At 59.1% G+C, this 23,444-nt stretch overlaps 2 protein-coding genes across 4 annotated transcripts; both read right to left on the bottom strand.

The window, feature by feature from the left end:
- Window positions 1-181: 181 nt before the first annotated feature.
- On the bottom strand, window positions 182-13,438 carry rbm14b (RNA binding motif protein 14b). 3 transcript variants are annotated; one of them, XM_069180473.1, is made up of 5 exons: window positions 13,367-13,438; window positions 11,554-11,949; window positions 8,479-9,634; window positions 6,761-6,976; window positions 182-2,348 (listed from the first exon to the last, which is right to left on the bottom strand). In XM_069180473.1, exons 2-5 carry the CDS (start codon window positions 11,900-11,902, stop codon window positions 2,312-2,314), a joined length of 1,758 nt encoding a protein of 585 aa, XP_069036574.1. In that variant the 5' UTR covers window positions 11,903-11,949; window positions 13,367-13,438; the 3' UTR covers window positions 182-2,311. The 3 variants fall into 3 exon arrangements, with proteins under 3 accessions (XP_069036574.1, XP_069036572.1, XP_069036573.1); XM_069180471.1 differs by lacking the exon at window positions 182-2,348 and having other exon boundaries at window positions 4,957-6,976; XM_069180472.1 differs by lacking the exons at window positions 182-2,348; window positions 13,367-13,438 and adding an exon at window positions 13,210-13,305 and having other exon boundaries at window positions 4,957-6,976.
- Window positions 13,439-14,009: 571 nt separating this feature from the next.
- ccs (copper chaperone for superoxide dismutase) lies at window positions 14,010-21,813 on the bottom strand. Its single transcript, XM_069180499.1, has 8 exons — window positions 21,732-21,813; window positions 19,448-19,520; window positions 19,115-19,252; window positions 18,190-18,367; window positions 16,838-16,898; window positions 16,083-16,160; window positions 15,354-15,457; window positions 14,010-14,817 (listed from the first exon to the last, which is right to left on the bottom strand). Exons 1-8 carry the CDS (start codon window positions 21,759-21,761, stop codon window positions 14,664-14,666), a joined length of 816 nt encoding a protein of 271 aa, XP_069036600.1. The 5' UTR covers window positions 21,762-21,813; the 3' UTR covers window positions 14,010-14,663.
- Between the last annotated feature and the right edge of the window lie 1,631 nt (window positions 21,814-23,444).

Raw genomic sequence — 23,444 nt, 5'->3', positions numbered from 1 at the left:
ACATCCTGTGTCCGTCTGAAGGTTCAGAGCCTGAGACAACTGGGACAGAACCAGAGGAGCCGGCGGACCCGGAGACAGACGGGTCGCTCAGGCCCATCCGTCTGAGGCGCGTTACCGTCAGGATCGACAGCGGACACGAGGAGTTCTCCAGCCACGGTCAAGAACCACAAGGACCACACGCTGGTCTGGTGGAAAAACCGTCTTTATTAGCAGCCCCTCCCCCTCCCCGTCTGAAGCTTGAACACGTTTCCTGAGGAACACGACACACAAGGCCCGCTCAGCTCGCAACCGGAAACAAGTGGGCGGGTCGGATCGGCCCGCCAGGCTCACTCCTCGGGCCCGTTTTCCTCCCGGGTCGGATTTGTCCTCGGGAGGGCCCAGCAAGCCCGGCTCTTCCATCATCCCAGCTTTCCCGAAGCCAATCCCCAGGGGCTGAAGCGATCCTCGGCTCCCCGGATCGACGGAGCAATCGAGCCTCAGCTGAAGTGATCGGCGAACGGCGAGGGAGGCGTCTAGGCATCATCGTCTCCTTCAGAGCTGAATCGCCACCGTCCCCCCCGCTCGGAGGGGTCACAGTCGCCACACACCGTCGCTTGAGCCCCGGGCTGTCCACTCCAAACACTGTATGTACCCGAAAGCTGCCCTCTTGTGCTTCGAAATTCCCCAAAGATATCCATCCAGCTGCTTCACCCAGTACGGGGGCATGGTGGAGCTGGAGCCTTTCCCAGCAAGCCAGGTGCTCAGGGCAGGATACACCCTGGAGGGGACACCAGTCCATCACAGGGCACACACACACACACTCACACCTGGGATCATTTTCCCCAGACGCCAGTTAACCTACCGGCATGTCTTCGGACTGCGGGAGGAAATCAAGAGCGCCCACGGGAAACCCTCTCGGATATTGGGAGAACACGCAAACTCCACACAGACAGCACCCCGGCGCCGGAACAGAACTCGGGGCCCCCCATCCAGGTTTAATCTCTAAAACAGTATTCATAAGGCAAACCACATGCTGGCACACTGGGTTGTGACTTCCCCTTCTCAAAGGAAGGAAGTGGCGGTACCGCATGCTTTGAACCCTATCGGGGCGCAGAGCCCCTCACCTCACCTCGACGGCCTGCCGTCCCCTCACGCAGGTAAGCCCCCTGCCCCCCCGACTGGTCGACGGGGTGCGTGCCCCCGCCCACGTCGACCCCGCCTCTCTCAAGCTTCCCAGGAAACGTCCCACGGGGAATACGTGGCGCCCGAAGGAGGCAAATCCGCGGGACAGAACCGCCTGGAAGAGGGCGAGCTCGCCCCCGGCCCCGTGTCAGAGACGCGGCGAGGGCTGAACTCACGGAGGAGGAGCTGCAGCAACAGTGTTCAGCACCGACACTCCACGTGCTCGGCCTTTTCAAGGGGACTCTGGATCGCACCCCCCCGGGACACTTCAACACCGGCGTGAGCCGCAGGCGCCCAGAGAAACCGGCCCACCTCACGCCTTTCCCACACCCCTGCCTGCAGGACCTGCAGGACCCGGGTCCCGGCAGTCCAGTGCGGTCCGGGGTCTGGTCTGGCCCCCAGGTCGCGCGTGGAAGGAGGGCGCAGGGAGCCGCAAAGGGGTACCCCAGTCCTTTCAGCGTGTCCAGCCGCTCGAAGATCACACTCTCAACGCCCCCCCCCCACCCTCTCCCCCAGCAGATTCTCTCCGTTCATTTCGGACACCCCTGATCTCACCTCGGCCACCCGGAGGAACTCACCTTCAGAGGTCAGAAGGTCAGCACAAGAAGAGAAGAGAGCCATCACCTGCTGGGACAAGAGCCAAGCGCTGCAGGTGCAAACCAAGAGCAGGCGCAGTTAAAACGGGAGGCCCTTCTTTACACGAAGGGTGGCGGGGGTCTGGAACGGGCCGTCCTTCGAGAGCGAACCGCCAACCCTTCTCGTGCGCCTCGAAGGGGCGGTTTTCGGGAGAGGCGCAAGCCCGGCTACGACGGCCGAGGGCGGGGCGGGAGGGCAAGGAGGAAGAAGAGCGTTTTTTTTCGGGGGGGTCCGGGCGCAGGGTGGCGTTCCTGAAACCGGGACGGCGAGGGCTCCCCAGGGGACGGGCTCGGAGAAGAGGAAGAGGGCCGTGCTCTGACCTCGGGCACAGGGGCCGCAGAGGGTCGGGACACCCCCGAGACGGTTCGGCAGACGTGGCGCATGCACCCCCGCACTCACCTCTCTCGCCATCGCGGCTCCCCGCTGGCGCCACGCTCTGCCCGGGACGCGGCCCAGATCGCAGGGTCCGGGGGTGGGGGGCGGGGGCGGGAGGGAGTCAGGCGTCTCGCCCCCTTTAAACCTGCAGCGGCTGTGGCTGCCTATCCTCCCAGCTGTGTGGAGCACAGGGGGAACACCTCAGTTGTGTGTGTGTGTGTGTACACGCACCAGGCGGAAGCAGGTTAGGAACAAGACACACACACACGCACGCGCAGGCAGGCAGGTATGTCAAAAACACAAGGTTCCCAGCCACTGCAACACCCGCGGCGCGCCCTGCCTCGGCCCACTGCTCGCAACAAAACGAGGACGTCAAAAAAAAAAAAAAACACACAAACTAAAAAGAGCTTCTCCGGACGACAACGGGAGCCTCTTGATATTGCCAAGGAAGTTAGGGGTTAAAAATGAAAAAAAAACAAAAAACAAAACAAACGTCGAAAACCTAGTGTAGGTTCTGGTCGATTTTGGTCTTCACCCCTAAATTGCTGCAGTCTCACCAACTTCCAGTGCAGCACAGCCAGTGCACCCGAACTCAACTGCTTTTGTCCTGACCTGAGTTATTGGCTTGCTCCCTGCTGACCTCACTTTTGATTGGCTGGCTCCCCCCCCTGACCTCACTTTTGATTGGCTGGCTCCCCCCCATGCCCCGAGTTTTGATTGGCTGGCTCTCCCCATGATCTCGCACATCGGACCGGCTGGTTTGCCGGCTGACCTCGGCCCTGACTCGGTTGTTCCCTCGCCTACCCTGACTTGGGACTGGCCTCCTCCCGCCCCCCGGTCCAGAAACCAGTGGACCCGGACCCGGACCCTGGCCCGCGCGTGCGCATGCTGGGCTGCTGCAGTGGCAGTGGGCTTGGGCAGTGGCCCGGTGTTTGTGAGGCGGACCGGGACGAAGACAGCGGTCTGGGCGGCGCCGGCGGAACTTGTACGGCGAGGGGGGGGGGGAGGATGCGTGTGCGTGGGATGGGGGGCGGGGGGTCGGGGTCGAGACGGCATCGGCAGCGGTTTCTTCGTGTCCCCGGGTTGACCCCCCCCCCCGGCTCCCAACCGCTCATCAAACAGCACACCCACAAACCACTGCTTCCGAGTAGGGCTTGAATCCGTATTTTTATTTCAGCATTCCGAAACATCGTGGGGACCCCCCCCAACCCGAACCCCAGCCCCAGCACCCCCCCCCCACACCCCACTCCACCCCCGAAGAAAGAAATCCACAAGAGTTTCACATCACAAAGCCGCCAGCTCAGAAAACACCTGCATGCCGAACTCAGGTAGCCTGAGAAGAGGAGGAGGAGGAGGACGAATGTGGCAAATCAGTTCTCGGGGGCCAGACAAACCCCACTCTTGCCCCGGGACGAAAACACCTCCAGCCCACAGGATGGACCTCCCAAAGACCAGAGTAGGCATCAACTCAGATTTTCTGTCCCGGGATCTTTAACGTCTGCATCTGAGAGTTCCTCAAGTTCAGTAATGCCCCCACGCCAACAGGCCGAGGGAACTGAATATCTTTAGTCTTAACCGGAGAACACTACACTACGTCATTCCGGTGGACTTACTCAGAATCGGCGTTGAAAGGCATTAAAAAAAAAACAACCAAACAAGGCCAGCGGAAAGTAAAGGGAAGAGCTGTACACAAACAGTGGCGGGGGTCTGCAGCAAGCTGCCCGACTCTGTTGCCGAAGCCCCCCCCCGGCTCCTTTCAAGAAATAACGAGATGAGGTCCTGGGATTGATCAGCTACTGAAAGATAAATCCCGGCTGCTCTAAAATGATAAGCCTGCGCACTTCATACAGCGCCTTTCATCTATAGGAATGCTGCAGGGCTTCACACGCAGGAGAGAAACCAAGTGGGCTACCACCAAAGCGCTGCAGAGTCTCTCCTACAGCAGACACTGGAGGAGTGACCCCAGAATCGATAAATCAGGTGGGACTACAACCCCCTGATCTGAGCTGGTCAGATCTCAAGGAAAACTGGGGCTGCTGCTGGGACCAGTGGTGCTGGTATACTGGTTCAGGGTGAGGGCTCACCAGACACCTGACGCAGCAGCACAGTCCGGCTCGCCACCCGAGCAGGGCAGGGGACTCGGTTACCGCGCAGGATACGGACAGGCCCGGCGCCCGGAGACCCACACCGGGCAGGGAGGCATGGGGGCTGGGGGGGAGACCCCCCTCTGGCTAGCGGTGGGGGGAGGGCGTGCACGCAGGTGGGCTCGGGGGGCGCCCCGCCGTGCCCTCGCCCCACGAATTTCCGATGCGTTCAGCTCCTGACCCCCAGAAACAATTTAATACTGGAAGCTGCACGGGACATCTGCCTGTTCAAGGGAAACTGCGTCGGTGGTGTTATTATTTGAAGCTTTCTAAGATGGCATCCACAGGGCCTGTGAGGTCACCTATAGAGGAACTCGAAAGGATCTTCGGGAATAGCATTCCAGATCCCAGGATCAGAGCAACTACCTAGGTTGGCTGTGGTATTCCAGGGAGGAGCAGTTTGGAAAGAGGCAGGAATGGTTGGTGTACGGACACCTCCTCATCCCAAATCCCTCTCCAACAAAGGGATAATGATTTAGGCAGGAATTCTTGGCAATTAATCTTGGATGTTCCTAACCACTGCTCCGCCTCTTGGGATCAGGAAAAGGGGAGGGGGGTTACTGGGGCTGTCAGGTAAAAAAAAATAAAAATAAAAAAAAATGAAAATTAAATACAAAACAAAAATACAAAATTCAAGCCCTACGTTACAACACTGATCAAAAGAGCCTTTATTTTATTGATTACATAAAAAATAACCATGAGGGAGGAGAAAAAAAAAACCAAACGGGAAAAAAAAACAGTAAAATCCAGAGCCAAAACGATGAAAACTTTCAAAACGAATGTTTGTGTTTGTTTTTTTTTAAAAAAAAAAAAGAAAAAAAATTTTAAAACAGATCTGGCCTGAACACATGTCCACATTCCTCTCCTGCCTACACTTAACACAGAAACATGGCCAGACTGCAGAGAGAGAGGGTGAAGTCCGCCTTAGCGCGCTGGGTGGTTTTCTAGAGAAATGGGAACAAACGGATCTACAGGAACTGGGGGGCCGTCCCGGCCCGGGGTACAGGCACAGAGGGGCACAGGCTGCACCGCAGGTGGGGGGGTGCGTGGGGATCGCGTTAAGACATGACCCAGTGCTCCTACCTCCCCTGCCGGGGCCGCGGCCAACAGCTATGAGTCCTGCACCAAACCCCTCAACGCAGCCCCCGGATATGGCCGAGGAGAGAGACGTGTCTTGTCCCGTGTGCCGCAATCAAACACTCCTACACCCGCAGAGCTGAGGGGGGGGGGAGGGGGGAACGTCCCGGCGGCGGGCTTGCGTGTCGGACAGAGACGGAGGTCGGGGCTGCCAGCTCCACGCCCTCCCGGTATTCCGGCCTTCGGAAAGTGACACCGGCCGAACCCCGTTCCATAACGCAGGTGCCCGTGCGAACGCTTGCACACACACACGCACGTGCACGCTTGCACACGCAGACACACACGCACGCACGTGCACGCTTGCACACGCACGCTTGCACAGACACGCACGCACGCTTGCACAGACACGCACGCACGCTTGCACAGACACGCACGCACACACGCACGCCTGCACACACAGACACGCACACACGCACGCCTGCGCACACAGACACGCACACACGCACGCCTGCGCACACAGACACGCACGCCTGCACACACAGACACGTACGCACGCCTGCACACACAGACACGTACGCACGCCTGCACACACACAGACACACACGCACGCACGCTTGCACAGACGCACGTGCACACAGACGCACGCCTGCACACACAGACACGCACGCACGCCTGCACACACACAGACACACATGCACGCTTGCACAAATGCACAGGCACACAGACGCACGCACGCGCACACAGACGCACGCACGCGCACACAGACACACTGCCCCAGCTTCGGTCCACCAGGTGGCCTGGATCGTTTCCACAGAGCGGAGGGCTCTCCGGCCTCCCAGCCGCTCCGTGACGAACAGAAGCAGGGAGAGAGGGCATAACGCAGCCGAAATGGAACAAGGCCCGCTGACTCCAGATCCCACTCCGGGGCCTCCCCAGGGCCGAGGCTCTGGCCAGACGGAAGCATGTCCGGCTCCGAACGAGCTGCTCCCGGGCCCTGGGCTGGCCAGGGACAGGGTGGGCCCGCCTGGGGGTCTCTGCCCGTCCGAACTCCGGCCGCCTCTGTCTGGAGAGACGCCCCCCGCCGAGGGGCCGGTCGCTGCTCAGACAGCGGAGGGGGGCGAGGGCCAACTCTCGCTGCAGGACTGCGGGGCCCCGCGGGGGCGCGTGGGGGGGCCGGACAGGGCGTGGGTCAGTCTCGGGCGGGTGGGGGCCGCAGGCGGACGCACGCGCGCAGACACGCGCTCCCCCTCCCCCGGGGCGCGGGCGGCGGCTATCGGAAGGGGGGCTCTGGGGTGTGCTCTTGGGCGGGGAGGTCGGGGCGGCGGTCGGGCGGTTCCTGCTGAGGCGACGGCTGCGGCGGCTCATACGCTGTGGGCGCGGCGGGCGTGGGCGTGGCGGGCGCGGCGGGCGCCGACTCCCCTGGCGGGCCCGTGTCATCCGGGATGGTGGGGGTGGGGGCGGCGGCGGCGGCCGCCGGCTGAGCCTCGACGTCGGGCTCCGGAGTCGCGGCGGGGTACTCGTACTGGTACGGGTACTGGTACTGGTATTGGTACTGGTACTGCTGGTAATAGTCGGCGTAGTACCTGCGGAGGAGAGAGACAGGCGGACGCCCCGTCAGCACAGGGACAGGCCACCCTGCGGCCCCAAGCCCTCAAAACCCCGCCGCGCCGGCAAACAGCACGAAGACACAGCTCTTCATGGGCATCGAGGGGCAGAGGAAAGGCCACAGACCACAGCAGCCCACCTGGCCCTCAGATCCAATTCAGTCACTGAAGGCTATGATGCAAGCCAATTAAATCAATTAAGGGCCAATTAAATAACTGAAGGCTATGATGCAAGCAATTAAGTCATTTAATAGCCAATTAAGTCACTGAAGGCTATGATGCAAGCCAATTAAGTCAATTAGTATCCAATTAAGTTACTAATTGGATTAAGTTACTAAGCTAAAATGCAAACCACTTAGGCCAATGACATATCTGTTACGTCTATCAGACCAGGGGCTACAGGTTAAACACAGTCGGGAACGAGCTGCCGTCGCCTGGGATCGGGCCAGGAACGAGAACTCGCTCCGGACGGGATGGGACTTCGCCCAGAAGCCAAAGGAGTCACAGCAGGACGCCTCCCGTCAGAGACAGGGAGCTGAAAGACTCGGGAGGAGAGGGGCAAGAATCGAGGGTGGCCGGGGGAGAGCATCAACACCTTCATCGAGTCAACTGCCCTGAAACCCTTTGGAACTGGACACCCCGGCACCGGTACACAGGGGTACCCCAGTACATGGGCACCGCTGGTTTAATACCAGAGACACAGGGGTACCCCAGTCCCTGGGCACCACTGGTTTAATTCCAGAGACAACAGGGTACCCCAGTACCTGGGCACCGCTGGTTTAATACTAGACACAACAGGGGTACCCCAGTACCTGGGCGCCACTGGTTTAATACCAGAGACACAGGGGTACCCCAGTCCCTGGGCACCACTGGTTTAATTCCAGAGACAACAGGGTACCCCAGTACCTGGGCACCGCTGGTTTAATACTAGAGACAACAGGGGTACCCCAGTACCTGGGCACCGCTGGTTTAATATCCCAGTACCAGAGACACTTGGGTTCCCTGTACCGGGGCACCGCTAGTTCAATACCAGAGACACTGGGGTTCCCAGTACCAGAGACACTGGGGTTCCCTGTACCAGAGACACTGGGGTACCCCAGTACCTGGGCACCGCTGGTTTAATATCCCAGTACCAGAGACACTGGGGTTCCCAGTACCGGGGCACCGCTAGTTCAATACCAGAGACACTGGGGTAGCTGAGTACCAGAGACACTGGGGTTCCCTGTACCAGAGACACTGGGGTTCCCAGTACCGGGGCACCGCTAGTTCAATACCAGAGACACTGGGGTAGCTGAGTACCAGAGACACTGGGGTTCCCTGTACCAGAGACACTGGGGTTCCCAGTACCGGGGCACCGCTAGTTCAATACCAGAGACACTGGGGTAGCTGAGTACCAGAGACACTGGGGTTCCCTGTACCAGAGACACTGGGGTCCCCAGTAGCGGGCACTGCTGTGTAAAAGAGGCGTGGCGCGGCCGTACCTGGCGTATGCTTCCTCATCGATGGCGGCCGCGGCGTCCTCGGGCCGGCTGGCGGGCGTGGGCAGCAGGGCTCTGCGCTTGCTGCGCTGGTAGGGGTAGGACTTGGGCAGCGGGTCGGGCAGCAGGGGGCCGGAGCGGCGCACGGGGCTGCGGTCGCGCTCGCCGGCCTTGCCCTGCCCCGGGGAGCCCCCCCCCGCCTGCTGCTCGGCCAGGACCTGCTGGCCCTGCGCGAAGTAGTGCGCCCGCGCCGCCTCGAAGAAGGCCTGCGCCGTGGGGTCGTTGCCCCCGGCCGCCCCGTACGCCGAGACGCCGCCCCCGGCGCCGTACATGGCCGGGGCCGCGCTGTAGGCCGGGGCCGCGCTGTAGGCCGGGGCTGCGCTGTACATGGCTGGGGCCGCGCTGTACATGGCTGGGGCCGCGCTGTAGGCCGAGGCGGTGCTGTAGGCCGAGGCGGCGCTGTAGGCCGAGGCGGCGCTGTAGGCCTGGCTCACCGCGGCGCTGGCGCCCGAGCCGTCTCCCACGTACATCTGGTTGGCCACGCCGGGGGCGTAGACCTGGCTGCTGTAGGCGGCGGCGGCGGCCGCGGCGGCGGCGATGGCGGCGGCGGCGGCCGTGTTGTTGGCCACCTGCGTGTAGGCGGGGCTGGTCACCGTGCTGTAGGCCTGGCTGTCCCCGGAGGTCATGGCCTGGCTGCCGGCCGGCGAGCCGTACAGCTGGTTGGCCACGGTGCCGTACACCTGGCTGGCCAGGGCGCCGTACACCGCCGGGCTGACCGGGTTGCCGTCCGAGCCGATGGCCGCCGAGAGGCCGCTCAGCGCGGCGTAGGTGGGGTCGAAGACGGGCGTGTTGTAGACGGAGTTGTGCACGCTCTGCTGCACCTGCAGCGGCAGCCCCGCGGCGGCGGCGGCGGCGGCCGCCACCACGGCCGCCTGGCTCTGGTACTGCTCCAGCGAGGGCTTGGTCAGCGGGCACTCCCCGGCGTAGTGGCCCTGCTTGCCGCAGCTGACGCAGGGGATCTTGCTGGTGGGCGCCTGCTTGCTGGGCTGCACCTTGGAGAGCTCGACGGAGAGCGGCCGGCCCTTGAAGGAGGTGCCGTGGAGCGCCTCGATGGCCTGCAGCGCGTCCTCCTTCTTCTCCATGTGCACGAAGGCGTAACCTGCGAGACAGGGAGCCGAGGTTCAGGACTGGCTCTGGTGGGGGGGGCTGAGGGGGAACCCAGAACCCCACATCACCGGGACACCGGGCCCCCAGGCGGGCAATGAGACCCAAACTGGCTCAAAACCACTACACAGCCTGAGAGGCGGCGCGAGAACGTGTTTTATTGAGCTGGGTTCAGCGGGCTCTGGGGCTGAGCTGGGAAACTGCAGGGCTGAGGTCTGGGGTTCACCTGAGCTGGGAAACTGCAGGACTGAGGTCTGGGGTTCACCTGAGCTGGGAAACTGCAGGACTGAGGTCTGGGGTTTACCTGAGCCGGGAAACTGCAGGGCTGAGGTCTGGGGTTCACCTGAGCCGGGAAACTGCAGGGCTGAGGTCTGGGGTTCACCTGAGCCGGGAAACTGCAGGGCTGACGTCTGGGGTTCACCTGAGCTGGGAAACTGCAGGGCTGAGGTCTGGGGTTCACCTGAGCTGGGAAACTGCAGGACTGAGGTCTGGGGTCCAGGTGGAGTTTTGACAACCACGACCCTTTTGTTTATGTATTTTATCCAGTCAAAAGAGAGACGGGCAAATTAAAATAAAAACATGGCCTTGTCCAGCCCACACCCACCACTCCTCTGTTCCCAACTGCAGACTCCTGAAAGTCTTTCCACGCTAAAAGTCAATGACATAAAAAACAGAAGCAGAAAACGCGCCCGAGACAGAACTCGCAGAGCTCTATAAGCCCAGGGCTGGGCTCACAGGTTCAAGTCGCCTCCAAGACTGGGCGTCGCCGGAGATCCCCGAGGCTCCAGATCAACACAGAAACACACACTGGGCCAGCTGAACTCCGACACCCAGTTAGACAGCCCACTTACGTCTACTGGGGGGTACAAAAAGGCACGACGCGACACCAGTCTGTCCGCCTAGAGACGTGCTCAACCTCCGTGCAGTCTTGAGTGGGCGAAACACGAGAGGGAACGCGCCCCAAAACACGCCCGCCGCTTTTCACAACGCACCGCACGGCCGCGGCGCCACCGACCAATGACCCCCCCCTCGCACGCACGCACGCGGGTCGTTTAGGACGCGCATGGAACAACGAGCAGGCCCATTAACACCTCCCACTCACGAACACCGTCACCCCTCAAGGTCATCTTTACAAAACAACAGCACGACGGCGAGCGCTCTGCTCCAGAGAGGCGAGGCGCGGGTGACCCCCTCTCGAGAACACACAGCTCTCACGGGCACGGCGGGCACGCTAGATCAGGGGTCCCCCGTCCTACTCCAGGAGACCCACAAGTCTGAACAGTCCGCGCAACTCAAGCCTGAACCGAACTCACGAGCGTCTCACAAGTCTCCTTCTTAGAACTCTGGAATCGCTCGATGCCTCCGAAAGGCCGCGCTGGCGAGGAAACGTCACGCATCTACAGGGGCTGAAAACTGTCACACTTTATCAAGGCGGCCAAGGGTTCGACTGAGCGACTGAGAGCCGGGCTGGAACAGGAGCCAGCAGGCGCGGGTGAGGAGAAGGAACTCTTTCATGCAACTGGGGCCCCAATCAAGTAATTAAAACAACATTCGTGCGCGGGGCCGCAGGGTCAAGGGTCAGGATCGAGACGTCAAAGAGCCAGCCAAAGGAAACAAGGGCTTCAGTTAAGTAATTAAGGCAGCAGCCGTGCGTGGGGCCGCAGGGCGCAGGACCAGGAGTGCAGGCACCAGCCCAGAAACTCGCTAATGCAATTAGGGCTTCAATTAAGCAATGAAGCCAACAGGCACGTGGGGGGCCTGCAGGGTGAAAGGACTGAAGGACCGCGGTGGGGTGAGGACACCTCCAGGCCCAGGAGGGGGACAGCCGGAGCCTCGAGGCAGTCGGTAAGAACCGCAGCATTAAAACCATGAACCCCATGAAGAACCCCCCCCCCCACACACACACACACTCACCTTTGACCTTGTCGCACTCCAGCACCTTGCCGAAGGTCTGGAAGAGCTCCTGCAGGTCCTCGGCCGTGCACAGGCCGCTCAGGTTGCCCACGAACACCTTGGTGGAGTGCAGGGGGCGCCCCCGCGACTCCTCCACCACCAGGTTGCGCCCCCGGAACTCGCGGCCGTTCAGCTCGCGGATGGCGCGCGCCGCCGCCCCCTCGCCGGCCAGGTGCACGAAGGCGAACTGCCGCAGCACGCTGCAGCTCACCACGGTGCCGTAGGGCTCGAAGATGGCCGCCAGCTCCTCCTGGGAGGTGTCCAGGGCCAGGTTGCCCACGAAGATCTTCACTGTGTTGCTCTTGTCCATGACGTCCCCCGGGCGAGCAGGGAGGGGGGAGGGAGAGGGGGGTTCACCTGTGGCAAGGGGGGAGAAAGGGGCGGTGAATTCCTGGATTTCGGCGAAGAAGAGGGGGCGCAGGGGTCCCCAGGTGCCAATACCCTCCAGTCCCAGCAAATAACACAGACCACCATAACCCCCCCGCCCACACATACACATCTGGGGCATCATCCAGGTGGGGGTACACCCTGCTGGTGCAGGGGATCCCCATGACCTGTACAGAGCTCTCAGTGGGGTATCCAGAAGAGAGCTACAGCAGTGTGAGGCATCTCCCATTATTATTATTATTATTATATCACCTCAACTGACATCACAGGGGCTGTGGCCCCACTGGGGGCGGAGTGGAGGCTCTGTGGCTCAGGGTCTGCGCCTGTGGCTGGAAGGTTCCCGGTTCGAATCCTACTCCCAATCCCGCCCCTGAGCAAGACCCCAACTGCTCCAGGGGCGCCGTATAAATGGCCGACCCTGCGCTCTGACCCCTGTTTGTGTGTCTCGCGGAGAGCAAGCTGGGGTCTGTGAAAAGACACGTTCCCCAATGCGAGAAACTGTCTATGGCCAAAAAAAAGTGATCTGATCTTATTCAATGAGGAATCCGAATCTCCACCTGCCCTAATCGCACAATCGGGTCAGAGGCCAGTGAACCCCCCCCTCAGTGAGCGGCCCCCCCGCGACCCTGTTTTCTAGAGAGGGGGGCGGGACTGGGGCTCTACCTCTGACCCGGGGGGGGTCAGCAGCTCCACGAGGCTGACTTGAGGAAGAAGCTCCTCTCTCTCTCTCTCCCCAGTGTCGAAAGAGGGTGGTGGCGGTGGTGGAGAAAACACGTGGCCCGCCCACGCCTGACGATTGTACACGTCTGCAGGCCCCCCTCGCCCCGGCCCCGCACCCCCGGAACTGAGACCCCCACAACCCCGGCTCCGCACGTCTGTCCAGGTGTCCCCCCCTCACACACACACATATTTCCAGAATAATCACTCTTCCGACACACACCCCGTCCCCTGATCTGTTCTCCCCGAACCCCTCCCGGGTCTCTCCGGCCTCAGTAACAAAGGCGAGGCGGGGTGAACTTTCCGCTACGAGAAACTCACACGCTTAAGAAAACGCGCAGGATTCGGGAATTGGATATATATTTATTTATTCTCGTTCGCAGGGGAGACTCGTACTTTAACCCGAGCAACACGGGGGGAATTTAAGACCGGATATTTGCTACGGGCGCAGGCAATGCGCCACAAACGTGCCGGAAAACCATCTTTGCCATTGTCGTCGTTAACTAATCCTACCAATGCGGGTCTCGGCTCCGAGATTTGAAGGAATCGGTTTTTTTTTCCCCTGAAAGCCACCGCATTCCGAGACCCCTAACTCGCCTCTCGAAAGCAACCAGAATTGTATAAAATCCCAGAAAAAACTGTTAAGGAACCAAAACGTTTCTCGCCTTACCTTGAGGGTTCTTGCCGTAATTCAAAATGGCCGCGCCAACTTCCGCTAATTTGAACGGCAGCCGGCTCCGGCCAATGGGAGGCCGAGCTAGGTCGGCGGCGGGGCCAATGAAAAGTGCGAACCGCGACCTCTCGCGGGGTTGTCCCACGCTGGCTCTACCCTCCCGCCTCCAGCGCGCCCTCGCCAAGTCTCGCTCTCGCGAGATGCGGCTGCAGTCGACCTTCGGTAGAGATTTCTGGAACTCTTACAGATGAGCTGTTGTTCAGCATTACTGTGTACATACTACGTGTGTGTACACTACATAGTGTGTACTGTAGCGTTTCTCCTGGAAATCAGTCACTGCCTTTGTGGTATCCTATGGTATATGAACCCCCTGTGGCCAGTTTCATACACATTGCCAGTTGCATTTAAAGTTCTGCCCGTTCTGCAGTGTTTGCAATGGCTTCTGCAGTGTTTGAGGCTGAGCACCAAAGTACATTCAATTCAAGAAACTCCGTCACTGAAATCCTACAAGATCTTAAACGTTGAACTAAATAGGCACTGAGGCTGCTAATAGGACACTACTAATAAATTTAGGTTGATTTCATCTTAAACCGATGCTTTCTTTGTACCGTATTAAAGCAAGAAATGTGTAACCAGGTCATACATTTCAAAAGTATTTTGTATTCCTTTATTTAAACAGGGAAGTCCATTAACAGCGAAGGCCTGTTTATCATGAGCGCCTTGAAAGTCTCTACAGCTGAGGGTGCTGCTGGATCACATCAACAGCGGCTTGGAGCTGTGCCCCATCTGGGATTTGAACCTGTAACCTCTCAGGCCTTGGAGGAGGGTTGCTGCTCCCCTGGGACCTCCTGCTGGTACCAGGCCAGACCCCCAACACGCCACACACACACACACACATAGTGCATATCAAACTGCAAATCAATTCATGACCGAGCTGCTTCTGGTTTCAAAAGAACAGGTTTACAAACAAAAGCACAGTGACCGAAAGTACAGCCTGAGCACAAGCCACAGACCTATGATTCCCTACTGCGTCAGAGATGTTTCACGCTTTAACGTAAATCTGAGGACATACAATGAAGAAAATCAGAGAAAAGTGCACAAGCAGTCTGTCACGCACTGCAGTGGCAGCAGTGCAGGTTTTTTTTTTGTGCAATTTGCTGCACAGGGGAAGAAACGAAAGTCAAAGTGTTTTCCGAGATCACAGATTCAGCCACCTGTTTGCAGCAGAACAGGTGGACGATGATTGGTTCAGCGCTCAGTCTGTCTCTGTCTGCCCCGCCCACTGCCTCTGATGTCACAGGTGTGCCGCCGGCTGATTGGCCGCCCTGCGTCCGGGGCCGGCCACGGGGCGGTCTCGCTCCTCCCACAGCGTGACGCCGTCACAGGCGCAGATCTGCTTGGGGTTCTGGAAGAGTCCCGCCGAGCGAGCGATGATCCCACACGCCAGCCTACACAGGGATCAGATCAAATAATCAATAACCGGACCTGAACCCCCGGACCTGCTGTCCTCCCGGTCCAACAAGACAGGACCTGAACCACCAGACCAGCTGTCCTCCCGGTCCAACAAGACAGGACCTGAACCACCAGACCAGCTGTCCTCCCGGTCCAACAAGACTGGAGCTGAACTGCTGGACCAGCTGTCCTCCCGGTCCAACAAGACCGGACCTGAACCACCAGACCAGCTGTCCTCCCGGTCCAATAAGACTGGAGCTGAACTGCTGGACCAGCTGTCCCCCCGGTCCAATAAGACTGGAGCTGAACCGCTGGACCAGCTGTCCTCCCGGTCTAACAGGACCGGACCTGAACCGCCGGACCAGCTGTCCTCCCGGTCTAACAGGACCGGACCTGAACCGCCGGACCAGCTGTCCTCCCGGTCTAACAGGACTGGACCTGAACCACTGGTTAAGCTGGCCTCTTGCGTGACCTTATTCTGCTGTGAAAGAGCACCCCTCTGTCGCTGGCTCCGCCGGCGGCGAGGTCTCACCTGTCCCCAGAGTTGCCGGTCACTTTCGAGAGGAGGTGGCCCCCCCGGCCCAGGTCGTCCTCACCGGAGTCCACCACCAGCGAGCGGCCAGTGACGTCCCACACCTGCGCGGGGAGCGAGGCGTCAGGGGCGACCAAGGACACAAAAGCGCAATAAATGATGTTTCATTCATCTGCCTTGTCACCCGCTCAAACCACACCCCTGCCAGGCCACGCCCCTTCCGCCGGCCACGCCCCTCTCAGAGATGGGTCAAGGGAGAAGGCTTGGAACACCACAGGCCTGGCACTGGGGGGGAAGTCACCCATGACGATGACTCGGCAGCGACGGATGTCCAGCCATCCAGCCATTTCCTGACTGCTTCTTCGAACTCCGGGTCGCAGGAAAAGCCGGAGCCTATCCCAGCAAGGAAACTGGCGCGAGGCGGGGTACGCCCTGGGTGGGACACCAGTCCATCACAGGGCACACACACACACACCCAGAAGCCAATTAACACGACTGAACCTGAAGCACCAGACCAGCTGCCCCTCAGGTCTGACAACGGCGGATCCATGTCTATACCAGCCTGTCTTTGGACTGTGGGAGGAAACCCATAGGAACACAGGGAGAACATGCAGACTCCACACAGACTGCACCTCGGGTTCAGGAGTGAACCCAGGGCGCCGCCTGCAGGGGTGAGCATCTCACTTCTCCACAGAGCATCGAGTGCGAGGGGGAATGGGGGCCTCCTACCTTGATTTGGGGGTCCTCCAGTCTGAAAGAGGCTCTGCCATCGGGGCCTGCGGTGATGTTGCCCAGGTCTCCCACGTGCTGCAACACACAGACAGGCTCTGAAGCCGCAGACCGAGGCTTTTCCAGACCCACAGCCTGCAGGCATTTCACAGTTGTCGCTAAACGTGTGACAGTGCTGTCAGTCAGACTCCCAGTGCGCAGCAGTCTGATCCGCTCCAGGTGTGACAGTGCTGTCAGACTCCCAGTGCGCAGCAGTCTGATCCGCTCCAGGTGTGACAGTGCTGTCAGTCAGACTCCCAGTGTGCAGCGGTCTGATCCGCTCCAGGTGTGACAGTGCTGTCAGTCAGACTCCCAGTCCGCAGCGGTCTGATCCGCTCCAGGTGTGACAGTGCTGTCAGACTCCCAGTGTGCAGCAGTCTGATCCGCTCCAGGTGTGACAGTGCTGTCAGACTCCCAGTGCGCAGCAGTCTGATCCGCTCCAGGTGTGACAGTGCTGTCAGACTCCCAGTGCGCAGCAGTCTGATCCGCTCCAGGTGTGACAGTGTGAGTGTAGCCTATTCTGTGGCTCCACACTGTCTCTCTAACCCAGCAGGCTGGAGAGCAGCCTCAGTGATGCCATCTGGCTTGTGCTACAAAGCGATGACTGTGCCCCAGGTAGCTCTGCCTCACATGGCGTTTGTAGACTCCCTTGTTCCCTTCCCACAGTGCCCCCAGCCCCCCCCCCCCCACCAGAAAAGCCCAGTGCGGTGCAGTACCCGTTCTGTGTCCTCGGGGGCGCCGTGCTGCTTCCCGAAGGGGTTGAAGTGCTCCCCGCAGCTGGGAGGGGTGTGGGGGGAGGGAGGGAGAGAGAGAGAGAGAGAGAGGCATGGGCTGTGGTTAGTTTCGGTAGCTGTAGAAAGCTACCGGCAGGCAGAGGAGGTGGCACCGGCTGTGGGCGCAGGAGATGCCCTTCGTGAGAGGGGAGTCGCCCAGATCGCCCACACACACCTGCCGCCAAAGCGAACCCGACAGCAGCCCGAGAGGGGGCGGAGAGGGTCAGCGCCTCGAACCCTGGCCAGTGTCACCTCCAGGCGCAGGGGAGCTGGAAAGAGGGGCCTGATTATAGCAGGAGTCCCCCGTGCTGTACATGTCTGGCGCGGGCGGTGCAGGACTTGTTTCGTCCGCTGTGTGGCCAGACCTGCCCCTGAGCTGCCTGCACGCCTGTACTGTACAGGCTGCGCGCTGTCATTCCAGCAGCTCGGGAGGGTCTGTCTCCCCCGGGGGCTGTAATGTTTTTGCAGGTGGGCTCTTGGCCAAAGCAGCGATCCTGGGTTAACGTCACCTTCGCCGGGGCCCTGGCTATTTTTAACACCCCCCCCACACACACACACACACACACACACACACACACTCTGCGCGGGACTCGGGCCAGCTCGCAGTGGCGGGCACACCTGCCGATCGCAAATCACTGCCCTCCGTGGTGTGCGGGCAGGCCGCTGGCTGACTGCACTGGGGGGGGGACTGCACCAGTTTGGGGGGGGCGCAGATTCAGAAGGGGATCTCCCCTCTGGCACACCCCCCGCAGGGAAAGAAGGGGGATCGGGGGACCCCGGAGACACAGTGAGTCCCAGAGGGCCCCGGATTCCGGGGGACCCTGGACTCACAGCGCTCTGCCGTCCCGGTCTCCTGCGGTCAGCGGCCCAGCCGAGGACACCTGCTGACCACAGGGCTGGACCCGCTCGTGGATGAACTTGGAGTCAGAGCAGCGATTCGGTTCCGGGTCACGGGGGCGTAACCAGACATGCCCGTGTTCTGTCAGACTGGCTGAGTAGCACTGAGAGTGGGGTGGGGGGTATAGCGCCCCCTTATGACCTCCTGCAATAGTGTCTCCAAGGGACAGGCCTCGCCTCCCATCGGCACTGATCCCCCAGTATGGGGGGGGGCACCCCCTGTCGTGTGTCAACACACGGGGGTCTAGAAGGTGGTGGGTGGTCTGCTCCCACTTCCTTGTGCCACCTCTCTGTGAGGTCACGGGGTCATGGGGTCATGGGGTCATGGGGTCGCGCCAACAAGCGAGAGACGCACAGCCCTACAGAAGAGCACCGAGAGGAAGACTTTACTGGGGTACCTGAGGCAGTCGTGGGTCAGGTCCCCAAACTCGTGCACGTGCAGCCCGTGGGGGCCCGGCCGCAGCCCGTCGATGGTCCCGTCGATGAGACAGAGCCCCTCCGAGACCTGCAAGAACCGCACCACTCCCTGGACCGGGCCCGGGCCCTCCAGCATGGCCACAGCCACGCCCAGGTCCCCTGCGCAGAGACAGACACGTACGATCAAACCCAGCAGCTGTCCAAGGAGAGAGCCCGGCCTTCGACGAACGACTGCGTGCGGCTCACTGTCGTGGTTTTTAACAGACAAAAAAGCCGAGCTCAGCACAGACTCCTGAGATCTTAAACAGGAAAGGCAATCAGTCTCCCAGTGCGCAGCAGTCTGATCCAGTTCAGATTTTACACTGTCGTCAGTCAGACTCCCAGTGCGATGCAGTCTGACCCAGTCCAGATTTTACACTGTCGTCAGTCAGACTCCCAGTGCACAGCAGTCTGATCCAGTCCAGATTTTACACTGTCGTCAGTCAGACTCCCAGTGCGCTGCAGTCTGACCCAGTCCAGATTTTACACTGTCGTCAGTCAGACTCCCAGTGCGCAGCAGTCTGATCCAGTCCAGATTTTACACTGTCGTCAGTCAGACTCCCAGTGCGCTGCAGTCTGACCCAGTCCAGATTTTACACTGTCGTCAGTCAGACTCCCAGTGCGCAGCAGTCTGATCCAGTCCAGATTTTACACTGTCGTCAGTCAGACTCCCAGTGCGCAGCAGTCTGACCCAGTCCAGATTTTACACTGTCGTCAGTCAGACTCCCAGTGCTCAGCAGTCTGACCCAGTCCAAGGCTTATCGCCTGCAGGAGACTCTTGTGTCTGACTCTGCTGTACAAAAGGCAGCGACACAGAAAATGCGATCCAGGCGCTCTGTCTGACTCGCCCCCCCCTCGCCCTCTCACCCTGCTCCGAGACACCCATGCCCTTCAGCACAGCCCGCCGGCCCGTGGCCTCGATCAGCTCCTGCACCTCCCGCGCGGTCAGCGTGGTGTCCACCAGCACCTCCTCGCGCTGCCGGTCAACCGCCACTGACCGCACCCCTGCAGCACACAACACACAACACACAGCGCAAACAGGAAGAGAAGCCAGAGCAGGGAGGAGAAAAAGAAACATTAATTTCCACCCCCAGTCAAAACATTTAGCTTTCTTTCCATAAGCAACGGCCTCAAATTGCCCGTGTATGTGTGGCCGCGTGCTCTGCGCCCCCCGGTGGCCTGGCCCCGGCACGGCCTCACCTGGCACCCCCTCCAGCGAGGCCCGGACAGCCCCGGCGCAGCTGTCGCAGCTCATCTGCACCGCGAACTCGAGCTGCCGGGGGGAGAGGCAGGTGATCAGAGAGGCGCTAACATGGCTCAGCAGCTGCCGAGCCGGCTAAGAATAGACCTGAAAACAGCCCCCGCTTCGTGCCTGACACCACAGACACGGGGGAGACCAGCAGCACCCCCACCGTCATCATCCTGACCATCATCATCAGCGTTACAATAATAACCACAGAGGAGACCATCATCATCAGCGTTACAATAATAACCACAGAGGAGACCATCATCATCAGCGTTACAATAATAACCACAGAGGAGACCAACAGCACCACCACCATCATCATACTGACCATCATCATCAGCGTTACAATAATAACCACAGAGGAGACCATCATCATCAGCGTTACAATAATAACCACAGAGGAGACCATCATCATCAGCGTTACAATAATAACCACAGAAGAGACCATCATCATCGGCGTTACAATAATAACCACAGAGGAGACCATCATCATCAGCGTTACAATAATAACCACAGAGGAGACCAACAGCACCACCACCATCATCATCCTGACCATCATCATCCGCGTTACAATAATAACCACAGAGGAGACCAACAGCACCACCACCGTCATCATCCTGACCATCATCATCAGCGTTACAATAATAACCACAGAGGAGACCATCATCATCAGCGTTACAATAATAACCACAGAGGAGACCAACAGCACCACCACCGTCATCATCCTGACCATCATCATCAGCGTTACAATAATAACCACAGAGGAGACCATCATCATCATCACCGTCACCATCCTGACCATCATCATCAGCGTTACAATAATAACCACAGAGGAGACCATCATCATCAGCGTTACAATAATAACCACAGAGGAGACCAACAGTAACATAATCAACAGTACTATTAAGAGACTACTATCATCGTCATGAGAAAAACAGAGAAGAAAAATAGTACCATCATCATCTCCTCATTGTAACGATCGACCAAGAAAAAATCCTATCCTCATCATCAACATTCTTCTTCTTAATAATAACGTCGTGATTGTGGCCATGACTGCGACAGCTGTACTCTCTGGTGGACTAAGTGGGTCCCTGCCTTCCTGCGTGTGAAAGGGCTTCGAGCTCCAGGAGACCCCCAGCTCGGGGACGGTCTTACTCCGCCGTTGGCGGCGGTGCCAGAGACCTGCCAGGGCAGGCCGGAGCCAGCTTCCGGCACAGTGGCGATTGGATAGTTATCCGTTTAGGGAAAACGCGGATTGTACGTCATTTATAATACGCGACGCAGGTTAGATGTCCACAGAGAGGAGTTCCAGGCGAGGGAGCAGGTCAGCACTGTGGCCCTGGGTTCAATACAGGACCGCGGGGGTGCTGTCTGTGTGGAGTTTGCGTGTTTCCCCGCGGGTGCTCCGGTTTCGTCCCCCAGTCCAAAGACACGCAGGCGGGTTAACTGCGGGGAGAACTGATTTGTGGGAAAACTGGAGCTGGTGTGAGTGTGCGTGTGTCCGTGTTGATCTAGAAATCTGACACGGAATCGTTCAGAGGGAGCAACGCCACAGTGGCCCACCGAGCAGATGGGGGATCGATCCACGTCTTGATTAATTCGTCACTGACTTTCTGAAGGCGTCCCCAGTCTTCAGAAACTAAAAGGGGACCCAAGACTGTTTGTTTTGTCCTCCCTGACCGGATTTTGTGAGAGGCGAGCAGTGTCAACACCGCTTCCCGGAGAATACTTGCAATTAAAACGAGCTCCCCTCTATTTCCACCTTGTGTCTGTTCCTGATCAACGTGTACGGAGCCTTTAAACCAAATCAGACTCCACGACGTGTTCCCTAAAGCCCCTCAGCGGTTGTGCGATACATTTTTTCACATTGCATTTTATTTATTTTAATTTTTTCCCGTCCCCTTCCCAAGTGCCGTCCTGTGCACTCCGAGACAGGTGGAGCAAACTCGGAATGTTTAGCCATTTTACTGTCTTTCGCTTATGCTGAGGAAATAAAAAAACACTAATGAACAACGACACATATAACGGTTTGTTTTAGTTGGTAAACAATAAGGATACAGGGATATGCAAATATTATTATTTGCGGTCTGGACTAGCTGATCTTTCCGCTGCTGTATACTTGTATACCACTAAATATACCCTTCACAGAAGCTCGGAAATGTGTTTTTTTATGATCTGTCAACGAAGAATGAAGACCCGAGAGACGCAACATTCATTCTCTTTAAATAATTCCGACACCTTGCTCACGCTCTCAGCCTCCCGCGCCATTGTGTGTGTGTCTCACCCTCTGCCGGACGCACTTCCGGTCCCCCTGAGCCGCGACCGGTGACGGCGGCCATGCTGGTGAGGTCACGTTGAAAGTCGCGGGCGGAGCTCGCCCTCTGCCGGCGAGTGTGTGTCGAGACAGCCGTGCGCAGACGGCAAGCGATGAGCTGCTCGACCTGCCTTTTGAGTGACCCTAAGAATGAAAGAGCCAACTTCAGGATTCCTTTTTTTTTTATTAGGGTACACAAAGGGTGGTGGGAGAGTGGAACAAGCCGCCCAGCCATGCTGTTAAAGCTGCTATCCTGGCTTCTATCAAGGCACAGCTGGGCAAGAGCCTCCAGCCGGGGCAGGCGGCGCTACTGTACACAAAGGGGTGGTGGGTGAGTGGAACAAGGGGTGAAAGGTCGTGTGGATGAAGCTGACACCCTGGCTTCCCCCAGGAAACAGCTGGATGAGATTCCCCCCATCAATGAGCTGCAGAGTGGCCAGGCAGTTCCCAGATGTGCCAGACAGCGCCTCTCGTTGGAACAGTTGCTCTCCTGCTCTTATTGTCTCCAGTTTCCAGCTGTTTTCGTGCGCTTGTTCTTATCAGTGTGTCCGTGTTGCAGATGGGATGAGACCTGTCCACTGAGACACTGATGTGTCTAAATCTGCGACGGGCTAGTTCGGTGGAGTTCTGACAGTGAAACCCGACCGGCTCCACATTTCCTTCACTGAAGCGGCGACGAGACCGGGGTCACGCTGCCCAGCAGCGCCCCTCGCCCACAGTGCACAGGGCCCGTGCAGGAGCCCTGCCTCTGGGTGGGTTTCAGTCAGGACTCCGCAATGGAGCGGTGCGACTCGATCTCGACTTGACTTTTGACCCCCCCACGCGCAGAATATTGCGAAAACAGAGCTGCTGCGTCTCTGAGCGGAGGGGAGAATCGCCGTGACGCGCGTCTGAAACAGATCGCGGTTCATTCCGCGCTGGACGCCAGGGAAAAGAGACGCCACGTTTCGGCTGTGGAGTGCTCTTCAGGTGCCGGGACGGGGAGGGGGGGGGGCCGCCTCTTTACTCTAAGGGTGGTGGGAGGGTGGAACAAGCTGGATGAGCTCCTGGGATCAATTCACTACTAACCACACACGTTGGATGAGCCTCATGGCCTCTTGTCTGTGTCCTTCCTTATAATAATAATTATTTGATTTAGCGCCTTTAAATGTGGCTTCTCAAAGCGCTTGACAGAATGACAACAACAACAAAACAAAACACACAAGAGGCGCTCACGGGGGGGGGGCTCCGCTCCAGGGAGCTGTGGGAGCCCGTTTGGAAGAGCGCGTGGGCGGGATGGAGGAGATTGGACACTTGATCTGAGCCGCACACCGCCCACACCGCCCACACCAGCACTGCTCATTTTTGGCAAAGTGAAAGAAATATATATGTATATAAGATAAGATCACTATATGAGTCATAGACAATTTCTCATATTGGGAATGTGTCTTTTCGCAGACCCCAGCTTCCTCTCCATGAGACACACAGACAGGGAGAGAGAAGCTGGGGGTCAGAGCGCAGGGTCAGCCATCGTACAGCGCCCCTGGAGCAGCTGGGGTGAAGGGCCTCGCTCAGGGGCCCAACGGAGTAGGATTCCTCTGCCGGCCGTGGGATTCGAACCGGGAACCTTCCAGCCACAGGCACAGACCCTCAGCCAC

Source organism: Lepisosteus oculatus, chromosome 18, assembly GCF_040954835.1.
Source record: "Lepisosteus oculatus isolate fLepOcu1 chromosome 18, fLepOcu1.hap2, whole genome shotgun sequence".
NCBI classification, from domain to species: Eukaryota; Metazoa; Chordata; class Actinopteri; order Semionotiformes; family Lepisosteidae; genus Lepisosteus; species Lepisosteus oculatus.
This window is presented reverse-complemented; position numbering and strand designations above follow the sequence as displayed.

Coding starts and splice junctions, on each gene's coding strand:
- rbm14b (XM_069180471.1), bottom strand. CDS start 11,902: ATGGACAAGAGCAACACAGTGAAGATCTTCGTGGGCAACCTGGCCCTG. Junction 9,635..11,553: donor GGAGTGCGACAAGGTCAAAG/GTGAGTGTGTGT, acceptor CCTGTCTCGCAG/GTTACGCCTTCGTGCACATG. Junction 6,977..8,478: donor GATGAGGAAGCATACGCCAG/GTACGGCCGCGC, acceptor TCTCCTCCGCAG/GTACTACGCCGACTATTACC.
- ccs (XM_069180499.1), bottom strand. CDS start 21,761: ATGGCGCGGGAGGCTGAGAGCGTGAGCAAG. Junction 19,253..19,447: donor CTCGCTGGAGGGGGTGCCAG/GTGAGGCCGTGC, acceptor TGTGTGCTGCAG/GGGTGCGGTCAGTGGCGGTT. Junction 15,458..16,082: donor TGGAGGACCCCCAAATCAAG/GTAGGAGGCCCC, acceptor CTCCCCGCGCAG/GTGTGGGACGTCACTGGCCG.